The 13396-nt window shown below is 45.2% G+C and overlaps 1 protein-coding gene across 1 annotated transcript in view; it reads right to left on the bottom strand.

Moving 5' to 3' along the window:
* Positions 1-213: 213 nt before the first annotated feature.
* The window catches only part of LOC121871722 (basic proline-rich protein-like), a 32751-nt gene continuing 19568 nt past the window's right edge, over positions 214-13396 (bottom strand). The window contains exon 9 of the mRNA XM_042374134.1: positions 214-859. Within this exon, the coding sequence (XP_042230068.1) occupies positions 747-859 (113 nt within the window). The 3' untranslated portion in view covers positions 214-746. The remainder of the gene's footprint in view (positions 860-13396) is intronic.

Raw genomic sequence — 13396 nt, 5'->3', positions numbered from 1 at the left:
CTAGATTTGTGTTGCGTTGTCTCATCCAAACACTAAAGTGCTATATTAATTTAATATGGAACATTGGCTACCTGAGTAAGGTCTATATTATCATTAAGTTATATTATTATAACATGTTTCAGTTATTTGCATTACAGTTCATCGTCATGGAGTAGTAAATATCTAAACTGTCCCCCATATGTCGTCAGAGATCAAGTGTATAAAACACTGGTGTCAAAAAACAATGTTTATTCGTTTGCACAGTTTACATATGTACAAGACATAAAAATATTATTATTCAAAGAACAATTCACAAAGTAGGTTTTTACTTGCAATTTTTACTTTTGTTTTACAGCTTAAAAAACTGAAGCGGAGTGTGTAACGAAGTGACTACCTCCCCCACCCTCCCTACACACAGTGGGCGAGCACTGGTCCGGTCATGAGGCAGTGTGTACATGATAGTCGTCTAGCACAGAAGATCTTATTGCTCTTGTACTTAAAGAGTTTTAAGTTCCAACGAGTTCAGTCGAATGTTTAACAGCTAAAATGATCTAAAACTGGAAGATTCTGTATAAACATTATATTATTTACCGGAAATTCTGTTTGTACAAATGAGTTCTGTCTGGAATAATTATAAATATTATTTAGAAGTCAGTTTAGCAAAGTGAACGAGAATGGGGAGAACGACGGTAGCGAGGATCTTCTGACGGCTTACGGCGCCACACCATGACCGTCAAGACGAGGTGGTCAGCGGGGAGTCTAGTGGTCTACTTAAGGCCAAGTAGCTGCTTCTCCTTCTGTTTCTTCTGCACCATATCCACGTTACGGTCCTTCCAAGTGCTCTTCCGTAACTTGATAGGTCGTGACCCCACGTACTTCCCTGTACAGACAGACAAACAAACAGATATTAATAATTTCATAAGAAACAGCGACCCTGACCCGTGAAGGACAACAGGAATATTGAAGTATTAAACGACCCTAGAACCTTAACACACACACACACATACATATATATATATATAGGACCAACATCATGATTATTCGGATAAGTTTCCTCCACATTTTATAAGTGTAATTATAAATTAATAAATTTTTCCTGAATAAAACTGAACATTTTACGCCTCGTCTCACTAACTGTCAATAGTGATCAAGAGAGAATATTTTCCCGGGCTTCAGTAAAGCAGGTGCATAACTTAGTAAAAACAAGATATTTTACAATTCTCGGCAAAACCTTTGAGCGGCGGCCCCTCTTTTACCTCCCACCGCCACCTGCCAACTTTACCCCTGAATATGTAAACCATTAAGGAAATTATACGACCAACACACACACACACACACACACATGTGCACACAACACGGCCACGTACATGTAGGTACGTAAACAGTGTGTTGGCAGAGTTTAATGGGGTTTTATTTAACAAGGTTTCGTTTAACAAGATTTCATTTGACGAGACTGATATAGATATACTTGTTCACCCCGACACACACAGAAGTGATCCCTCGCATAAAAGTCCCGAATTATGTCCATTAAGTTATAACCCAACACCTTGAAGTTATTACCATGGCAATAAACGACTGTTGATCTAATACAATTAAGACAAAGGCTATATCAAGTGTCATTAACAATACATTTTGTTTAAGGAATAAAACAACACCGTTAAAAAAAAACACTGCCGAAAACTGTTACTTAACCACTTGACTTTTTAAGATTTCACCAGAAACTGTTATTAAAAACATCACAGCGGCTTTATAGTATCCAGTAATAAAATTTTCATGTTCGTGGGAAGTTTGACCAATATAGGTTCTGAACACGACACACACCACCTCACCGTAAAAGGAAACTTCTTGTGATCATTCTGCAAGTCATTTAGCCTAGCAGTGGCCCAGCCCGTCTACCACAACACTGGTTTATAAACTAAGTACTGCATTACGTATGAGCGACATTCGGTGTAAACTTTATAATATTCAACTATATAACGTGGGTATTGCTTCACCTTTTCTTATTTTATTTATATCATTCTTACTGTACCTAATGATCCCCCCCCAAAGCCAGAGGTTACGTATAGTTTCCCAGCGTCTGTCTGTCTGTTTATCCACTATACTTCAGTCCTAGAGTGTATGGTATAATCCCTCATGACACCCCTCCCCTAAACGCTGTGACACTTGTCCTCTCACAACAAATTGAAATGTCTGATTTGTTTTCACGCCATAATGATTGTTGATAGCTTGGTGAGTCAGTCAGTGGTATATAACTGGTTTGGTATGTACGGATGTTTTGGTTACGGCTGGGGTGGGTTGGGTCCGTACCACCCTGGCCCAAACCAAACACCCAGTGCCCTCCCCTCACACACATTACACATATAACAAATCACATGATTCAGTAATTCCTGTTATAATTTATTTTCCATCTTTTATGGTTAGTGTATTGATTAGTCTCGAGTGTTTACGAGAGAGAGAGAGAGAGAGAGAGAGAGAGAGAGAGAGAGAGAGAGAGAGAGATCGAATAAAAATCCCGAACAAGAACTCTCCCACAACCTCTATCTCACTTATAATATATATCATTCCTTCACATATTCCACGTAAATAAAAAAAAAACAATAAATAAAAAAATCCTTGGTAACCTTCCATTGTGTACATACATCACGAAGCAAAAACTGAAAGCATGTAAAAAAACACAAAACGATAATGGTCTTCCGTGAAACAGTTTAAAAACTTAAAGAAATGCATCTACCCCCCCCTCCTACCACCACATTACCACAGTGCAGTACAGTATATACGTAGAGTATATAAATAAACAAACGATAGTAATACATTAACTACAGTAATACCATCTGGATCTAGTAAACGAACTCTAATGGTGAGAATGTGATTAATAATGAGGTTTATCGTGTGCGTGTGTGGGGTGTGTGTGTGTGGTGTGGGGTGTGTGTGTGTGTGTGTGTGTGTGTGTGCGTGTGTGGGGTGTGTGTGTGTGGTGTGTGTGTGTGTGTGTGTGTGTGTGTGTGTGTGTGTGTGTGTGTGTGTGTGTGTGTGTGTGTGTGTGTGTGTGTGTGTGGTGTGTGTGTGTGTGTGTGTGTGTGTGTGTGTGTGTGTGTGTGTGTGTGTGTGTGTGTGTGTGTGTGTGTGTGTGTGGTGTGTGTGTGTGTGTGTATGTGTGTGTGTGTGTGTGTGTGTGTGTGTGTGTGTGTGTGTGTGTGTGTGTGTGTGTGTGTGTGTGTGTGTGTGTGTGTGTGTGTGTGTGTGTGTGTGTGTGTGTGTGTGTGTGTGTGCGTGTGTTGGTAAAACTGTTGTTCCTGTATTTGTTAAAAGATACAGACAGGCAGACAGACGTACACAGCGAACCCAATCCTGTTTTAAGTATTTTGTTGAGAGAACACCACACCATACCACACTGCACACACCACACCACACTACACCACACACACACACCACACACACCACACTACACACCACACACCACACTGCACACACCACACCACACACACCACACACACACACCACACCATACCAAACTACACTACACCACACCACACCACACCACACACACACACCACACCATACCACACTACACACCACACCGTACCACACTACACACACCACACCACACTACCACACTACACACCACACCATACCACACTACACACCACACCATACCACCTACACTACACTACACTACACCACACCACACCCATCAAGTTTACACATAGATAGAAGGAAGAGCGTGGGAGGAGACTAGGCAGGTAATGTGTGTGTGTGTAACAGAGGCCCGCCTCCACCAACGAGCGACACTCAACCTGTCTCGTCCCTCAGGTGAACCCTCAACCTCTCCCCACAAATTATGTTTTATATATACAACACTTTCTGTCTGTATGTCTGAATGTTGTGTATGTATTTTATCTTATTTCATATATATACTGGTTGTGTTATATGTAAGTTATGCCAAGTGAAGCATTTTATGTACAGTCTAGTACCAATGTCCGGAAGGCTGAAAATATACAGTTACATAATTGGCTCTCTTGATTTACAAATAATATACATGTAACATAAGTGATACAAATATGATATATAATAATTAGGTGGGGAGAAGCTCAAACTACAGGGCATTTCAACATAGAGACAGTGTAAAAAGGTAGTATTGACTGGATGTGGTTGTGGTGTCGAACAGCATGTATGTATGTATGTATGTATCTATGTATGTATGTGTGTATGTATGTATGTATGTGTGTATGTATGTATGTATGTGTGTGTGTATGTGTGTGTGTATGTATGTGTGTGTATAAAAATGTGTGTGCGTGTATGTCTGTGTATAAATCTGTGTGTGTGTGTCGGTAAGTCAAATCCGTATGGTCGCCACATAAAATATCGAGGTGAGATTCGCTTAATTAATATTCAGGTGTGAGAGGAGAGTTGTTAATGAGTCTTTAGACCGACCTGAAGTAAATATTGTAACCTGACTTAATGAGGCTCTCTGTGTGTACCTGCCTCACCACCACCACCACACCTGCCTCACCACCCCCACCACACCTGCCTCACCACCACCACACCTGCCTCTCACCACCACCACACCTGCCTCACCACCACCACCTCACACCTGCCTCACCACCACCACCACACCTGCCTCACCACCACCACCACACCTGCCTCACCACCACCACACCTGCCTCACCACCACCACCAGACCTGCCTCCCACCACCACCACACCTGCCTCCCACCACCACCACCACACCTGCCACCACACCTGCCTCACCACCACCACACCTGCCTTCACCACCACCACACCTGCCTCCTACCACCACCATACCTACCTCACCACCACCACACCTGCCCCACCACCACCACCCACCACCTGCCTCACCACCACCACACCTGCCTCACCACCACACCTGCCTGCCCACCACCACCACACCTGCCTCACCACCACACACCTGCCTCCTACCACCACCTACCCACCACCACCACCACACCTGCCTCACCACCACCACACACCACCACACCTGCCTCACCACCACCACCACACCTGCCTCACCACCACCACACCTGCCTCACCACCCCCACCACGCCTGCCTCACCACCACCACACCTGCCTCACCACCACCATACCTACCTCGCCTCACACTCCTCCAACACATGTTACGCCTACCACACAACCCAACACCACTACCACCACAATCCTACACCCCTACCACCACACTAACCTCACGCCACCACCACTACCACCATCTAACCTAACCTAACCTCACAAGACACACACGAACCTACACTAGGAGTTTGAAAGTCGTAAGATTATTGTATAGGTTAGGTGTAAAATTAGGTTTGGTTTGGTTAGGTTATGTTATGTTCAGGTTGTGTTATGTTATGATAGATCAGGTTATGTCAGGTCAGGTCAGGTCCTATTCACCCTGGCCCTAAACCAAACGGCCCCTGACCCTAACGTCCTACGCTCAATTCTCACTTAACCAGGGAGTGACGACCTTCCTGATAGTGATGCGGGATAAAGCGTCCCTAATATGTATTGAATGTAAGGCGTGGCTCTAAATATCCTACCCTACCCTACCCTACCTTACCTATCCCTACCCTACCCTACCCTACCTTACCTATCCCACCCCCACTACCCAGAACATTCATCCCCACAACGAGAGCCCATTGCTTCACCCCAGGAGGACCGATCTGTATCTATTACGTTTAACACCTCCTGCCACCTTGTATAACACAGTAGTTTGGGTAGGGGGTGGTGTGTGTGTGTGTGTGTGTGTGTGTGTGTGTGTGTGTGTGTGTGTGTGTGTGTGTGTGTGTGTGTGTGTGTGTGTGTGTGTGTGTGTGTGTGTGTGTGTGTGTGTGTGTGTGTGTGTGTGTGTGTGTGTGTGTGTGTGTGTGTGAATTTTATACAGTATATTACATCTCTCTCTCTCTCTCTCTCTCTCCTGTTTTGTAGAGGAGCTTACAACACTACATTGTGACTCTATCATTAATAATATCACCACCATCATGTAGCACCACACTATCACCATTTACACCACCATTAGCACCATGAAACACCACCACCATCATCTTCCGTCACCTGGGATCAAAAACTACCAAGCTTAAATCTTACAATATACATCACAATTAAGTCCTTTGTTCTAGCCTTTGTTGTGAGGCAGGTGAGATGAATACCTCCAAGCGATTAATTAGTCGTGATGCACCTGAGTTACCTACCTGGCCACACACACACACACACACACACACACACACTCAATGAATAAAAAAAGTAGGATTATAGGAAGTTTATTCATTTTCATTCATTGAAATACTATATAAAATGTTTTACTGGGAATGGTATTGGTAAGGGGAGGTGTATGCCTTGCTTCTTTATGTATAGTGTGTATTAATTAAGGCGTCTCAACGACCACTGGGGTGTTCTGGGTATAGTTCACCTTAGGGTCTTACTGTATTTCAACGTAATTATAATTTTACCAGTTATAAGATATTTTTTTTTAATGTTTAGTGATGTTATATCTTTCTCTCTCTCTCTCTCTCTCTCTCTCTCTCTCTCTCTCTCCTATTCATTCCTCTGTCTCTGTCTCTCTCCTCTTCCTTCTCCTCTACATTCCTCACCTCTCTCCCCCCCCTCCACCTCCTCCCCCCCTCCACCTCTACCCTCGCCTCTCTCCCCCTCCCCCTTCTTTCCTCTACACTCCCCACCTCACCCCCCCTCCTCCTCCCTCTTCCTCTCACCTCACCTTTCTCCCTCCTCCTCCCCTCTTTCCTCGCCTTCACCCCCCACTACCCACACACGGTCCACCACTTTGATTACGCTGCTAAATAACTTTAAAATTAATAACTAACAAGATCTTTAACGCCGCACCTCTCCTGTATAGCCCTTAATATTGGCTTAGCTCGTGGCTTTATTATTACGAGGTGTGTGTAACCCCATCTTCCGCCACTACCATCACACACACATTATCAATCACCACCACCACCACCACACCTTCACGGTCTCTCTCTCTCACACACACACACACACACACACACACACACACACACACACACACACACACACACACACACACACACACACACACACACACACACACACCTATAGATCAGGCTCACTAAACACACACCAACACTATCACCACCACCGATCGTGACATATGACCTCCACCAGGTGATCGGCTTGTGGTGTGAACTATGAGGTGTACAGTCCACAGCCTTATATCACTGACCTTATATTAGAACCCTTATACAAATACCTTCATAGTAGTATTCTTATATTACTTATTACCTCCTATTACCACCGCATACCAAGACTCTCATACTATCATTCTTACACAACCACACCTCATACCAACACCACTACGTCACATTACACCTCATACTAACACCACTACGTCACATTACACCCCATACTAACACCACTACGTCACATTACACCTCATACTAACACCACTACGTCACATTACACCTCATACTAACACCACTACGTCACATTACACCTCATACTAACACCACTACGTCACATTACACCTCATACTAACACCATTACGTCACATTACACCTCATACTACACTACCCCACATTACACCTCATACTCACACCACTACGTCACATTACACCTCATACTAACACCACTACGTCACATTACACCTCATACTAACACCACTACGTCACATTACACCTCATACTAACACCACTACGTCACATTACACCTCATACTAACAACACTACGTCACATTACACCTCATACTAACACCATCACCCCAAACTACCACCACCTCACCACTCCCATACACTGCCACCCTCACCACCCTCTCACGCCATAAAAACATTACCACCATCGCCTGCTACCACCACATTCTTTTAGCTTCATCAACTAACACACACAGCATGTATCATCATCATCATCATCATCATCATCATCATCATCATCATCATCATCATTCATCATCATCATCATCCAGAGCCAAGCTAGCGGATGGCGGTCAACATGTGTAGTACAGTGACTCCTCCATATACCGGACTTCTCTCTCCATTTAATCCGTTAAATAGAGGTTTCACATCTAACGGGCTCTCGATATAACATACTTTTCCACTCCATATAGTGCGTTAAATAGAGGCTTTACGGACCCTCGATATAACGTACTTTCCTCTCCAAAGTCCGTTAAATAGAGGGTTCACAATACAGGGCAGTTATGGCGAGTTACTTGAGGCTACAGTATTAGTTTACCTTAACGGGACTCATTTTCCTGGTAACTTGTCCGATAATCTCAAAACAAGGTCATGGTGATTGACTGAGAGAGAGAGAGAGAGAGAGAGAGAGAGAGAGAGAGAGAGAGAGCTGTGTGGCAGTAGGTGTTGTGTTGTGGTAGGTTTTGTGTGACGGTGGTAATGGTGTGGTGGTAGAGGTGGTGAGTGTATAACCAAACAACAATGGCGTCGTCAGAGAGAGGGAAGTAATGTCCCCTACACATACTGTACAACACACTCGTCGCTGTCCAGTAATGGTTAACCTAGTTTTCTCCCTAACACAAGAGGCTTCCTGCGGTACTGGCGGTGGTTAGGTTAGGGTAGGACACAAGAAGGTGGGGTGGGGTGGGGTGGGTTAGGGCACAAGAAGGTGGGGTGGGTTAGGGCACAAGAAGGTGGGGTGGGGTGGGTTAGGGCACAAGACGGTGGGTTATGACAGGTGAACTAATAATTATAACCTTCTTTTGCCTGAATAAAAGAGCAAATATATAATGTGGCGCTAACACACACACACACACACACACACACAGCTATAAGACTGGACCAACAACCACCCAGTCATGTACATATGTAAGTGAGTTGAGTGAGCGAGTGAGTTGAGTGAGCGAAAGTCCTAATGGAGTTACAATGTTAATCGACCCTGTCAGGCTATTGTGTTCACTCCCCCACACTCACTCCCCACACCCGCTGTACACCCACACACCTGCACCCCCCACACACCCCCCCCCCACACCCCCCCCACACCCCTGTACACCCCCACACCCCTGTACACCCCCACACACCTGTACACCCCCCACACACCCACACACACCCCACACACACACCCCCCACACACGCTGTACACCCCCCACACACCCGCTGTACACCCCCACACACCTGCTTACACCTGCTGTACACCTCCCCCACACACCCTGCACCCTCCCACACACACCACTGTACACCCCCCACACACCCGCTGTACACCCCCACACAACACCCCCACACACCTGCTGTACACCCCACCCACACACACCTGCTGTACACCCCACACACCTGCTGTACACCCCCCACACACTCGCTGTACACCCCACACCCACACACCTGTACACCTCCCCCACACCCGCTGCACCCCCCCACACACACGCTGTACACCCCCCACACACCACACACCCTGTACACTGTACACCCCACACACACCCGGCTGTACCCCACACACACACCCCCCACCAACACACCTGCTGTACACCCCCACACACACCCGCACACCCCACACACCCTGTACACCCCCACACACCTGCTGTACACCCCCACACACCCTGTACACCCCCACACACCCGCACACACCCCCACACACCCCCACACCGCTGTACCCCCACACACCTGTACACACCCCACCACACCCCTGCACACACCCCCACACACCTGCTGTACACCCCCCACACACACACTCTGCACACCCCACACACCTGCTGCACCCCCCACACACCCTGTACTGTACACCCCCACCCCACACACCTGCTGTACACACACCCCACACACACACTGTACACCCCCACACACCCTGTACACCCCACACACACTGTACACCCCCCACACCCCTCACCCTGCTGTACACACACACCTGCTGTACCCCCACACACCCGCTGTACACCCCCCCCACACACCCGCTGTATACTCCTCGCCCACAGTTATTGATCAATGTCGCTATACTAAAAATATAAATATGGAAGCGAGGTCAAGTGTAAAAACACATAGAGTTACCATGTAGTGAGGCGGGAGTGTGGGCGGGGTGTAGGGGTTGTGTGGGAGGGGTGTGGGAGGTGTGGGATGTGGTGTGACAATGACCTGGGTGTGGCGGGAGAGACACACCCTCCTGTGATACACTCAACAAGGTCAATAAACTGTAACAGACCAGAGCGGATATATTAATAAGACTCACAGACAAAAGCTTAAAAACAACTGGAAAAGAAAAAAATCTACATAAAAACACAAAAGTCTACGGAACAACACACAAAAAGAGAGCAACAGCAGCAATGAAATACAACAGCCGAAATAAAACCTAAAACCATAGTACAGGAGCAAAAAAAAAATAATAAAAAAACAAAAAAAACATTAATATAACCTTTTCCTTTTCTATTTTTAATTTGTTTCTACTCTTATTTTTTCGCCCTTCAGGCCCCGACAGAGTGACAGGCAGCCGGACGCAGTACAAAAAAGTGTAAGAGTCAGACACCCTCCCCCTCCCCACAGACACAAAACTCTACTATGGGGTACAATGAAAGAGCGTGTGGTGGTGGCGGTGTCATGGAGTGGAAACAAAAAAGCCAACGGAAAATAATTGTGATGGTTTGTATATAGTGAATCCCACCCTCTCTCTTGATATAATGGACTTTCATCTCTATAGTTTCAGAGTAGCGGGGTTTTCATCGAACGGACCCTCAGTACAACGGACTTTCCTTTCCATATAGTCCGTTAAATAAAAGGGTAGTAGGGTAGTGGTGGTAGTGTGGGAGGGTAGTGGTAGGGGTGGTAGGTGGCCAGTGGTGGGGTGGTGAGAGGTGGTGGTGATCAAGCAGTAGTGGGGGAGGGTAGTAGGGGTGGTAGGAGTAGTGGTGGGGGTAATTGCCAAGAGAGATGGGTGGTGATGATAGTAGTGTGGTGGTGGGGGAGGTATCAGTGGTGGTGTGGGAGGAGTGAATGGTAGGGGTGGTAGGGGTCAGTGGTGGGGTGTGTGTGGTAAGTGGGTGAGGTGATGGTAATAGTGGTGGTGGTGGTGGTGGTGAGTAGTGGTGGTGGTGTGGAGGTAGTGGTGAAATTGGTGAGATGATGGTGGGGGTGGTAAAGGCTGATGGTGGGGTGGTAGGGGAGGTGGGTGGTGATGGTGGTGGTGGTGAGTGGTGGTGGTGTGAGGTGTTAGACAGTGATAATCAGCTAACTGTTTCTGCCACACCAACCTAACTTGTCTTCCTTATTCAATGACCAATAAATCACTTCACACGTTTACTGTACCTGCTACTGAATCTACCTCACTGTACCTGCTGAACCTACCTCACTGTACCTGCTGAACCTACCTCACTGTACCTGCTGAACCTACCTCACTGTACCTGCACTGAACCTACCTCACTGTACCTGCTACTGAACCTACCTCACTGTACCTGCTGAACCTACCTCACTGTACCTGCTACTGAACCTACCTCACTGTACCTGCTGAACCTACCTCACTGTACCTGCTACTGAACCTACCTCACTGTACCTGCTACTGAACCTACCTCACTGTACCTGCTGAACCTACCTCACTGTACCTGCTACTGAACCTACCTCACTGTACCAAGCAGGGTGTATAGACTACAAGAAATATTTTATAATCATTACCTTTAACACACACAGGTAACAAAAATGTCTGGTTAAAATTTTGGTTCATCTGACAAAGGAAAATATGTTGTTTCTTCAGCTATAAATTGACTCAAAGGAAAGACGTGTTAACAGATGCAAGACATAGAGCTGGGACCCACACAGCCCTCTGGCGGCCTTACTGTGAGAGTCAGTTATTTCTTACTAATAATGATGATGACACACTGAGGCCATCACCCAAGCTTTTAACTTATTATTAACATTTCTGATCAATGTATAGGTTTAAGGCACTATTTCTTGTCGCCATACATAGACGATACAGTCCTTGAACTATACACCTAAGTACAGTATACAGTGAAATCTCTATTTAACGGACTATATAGAAGAAAATCCGTTATATCAAGGTGTCCATTAGAAGTAAAACCTCCATTTAATGAATTATATAGAGGTGAAAGTCTGTTATATTTGAGGGCCCATAAGATATGAAACCTCCATATAACGGATTAATATACAGATAGAAGTCCGTTATATGGAGGTTTCATTATTCCTTTAAGTTACTACAACCTTCTGGAAAAAATTTTCCAGCTCAAATCAACATTACGACACCATCTTACACCATATTGCCCCCGAGACAGGACAGCACACACACACACACACACACACACACACACACACACACACACACACACACACACACATACACACACACAATCCTTCGCGTCGATAACGTTGAAAATGAAATATAAATTCTCCTTGTGTTGTAAGATATGAATGACCGTTAAGACAGAACGTGTTTGCTAATTAATTAATACACAGTTGTGGTAATGAGAGGAGAATTGATAAGATGTAAGTATGTAACTATGTATGTGTAACCCCACTGACGACGACCTGATGCGATGTTATCAATAAGAAGCGACCGAGTGTTGTTACTAAGGCAGTGTTGAAGTACATACATACATACATACACAGCTGGATATACCTTAACGAATCACAAAATGTTCATACTCACATACACAGCATTTTCCGGAATTCATTAAAATGTAGACTTCGTTAAATCGAGTTTACTCATCAATGACAAAAATGGCGAAGGTTCAATACTTTATACGAACGCTCGCTGCCACCACACGAAATATCAGGTTATATATAATACACTTTCCTCGTATTACCTTTACTTCATTAACTTAATATAGATATGGATACATGTACAGATAAGAGATGTTTCATATTAATTCAGATGTACACACACACACATACGAACAGTCTCTCTTATACTCTACGGACTGTACAACCCTTGTTTATATCACTCCCTATATTACCTGGCTTCAAGTCTATTACGTGTGTGTGTGTTGTGTGTGTGTGTGTGTGTGTGTGTGTGTGTGTTGTGTGTGTGTTGTGTGTGTGTGTGTGTGTGTGTGTGTGTGTGTGTTGTGTGTGTGTGTGTGTGTGTGTGTGTGTGTGTGTGTGTGTGTGTGTGTGTGTGTGTGTGTGTGTGTGTGTGTGTGTGTGTGTGTGTGTGTTGTGTGTGTTGTGTGTGTGTGTGTGTGTGTGTGTGTGTGTGTGTGTGTGTGTGTGTGTGTGTGTGTGTGTGTGTGTGTGTGTGTGTGTGTGTGTGTGTGTGTGTGTGTGTGTGTGTGTGTGTGTGTGTGTGTGTTGTGTGTGTGTGTGTGTGTGTGTGCATTATCGGCCATATTATTTATACATGCACGTCCAAACTTACACATTCTCACCGAAACAAACACAAACACACCCCTGTAGCCGTCCATTCATCAATTCATGTTAAAATAAACACCAGAGGGAAAAGAAAATAATATTCCAGTTGGTTTCCTCCGATTTTAATGAAATTGAAGCTATAGTTTTAAC

The sequence above is a fragment of the Homarus americanus genome, unplaced genomic scaffold, assembly GCF_018991925.1.
Source record: "Homarus americanus isolate GMGI-L3 unplaced genomic scaffold, GMGI_Hamer_2.0 scaffold39675, whole genome shotgun sequence".
Classification (NCBI taxonomy): domain Eukaryota; kingdom Metazoa; phylum Arthropoda; class Malacostraca; order Decapoda; family Nephropidae; genus Homarus; species Homarus americanus.
Note: the sequence above shows the minus strand (reverse complement) of the source record. Positions and strands in the feature narration are given on the sequence as shown.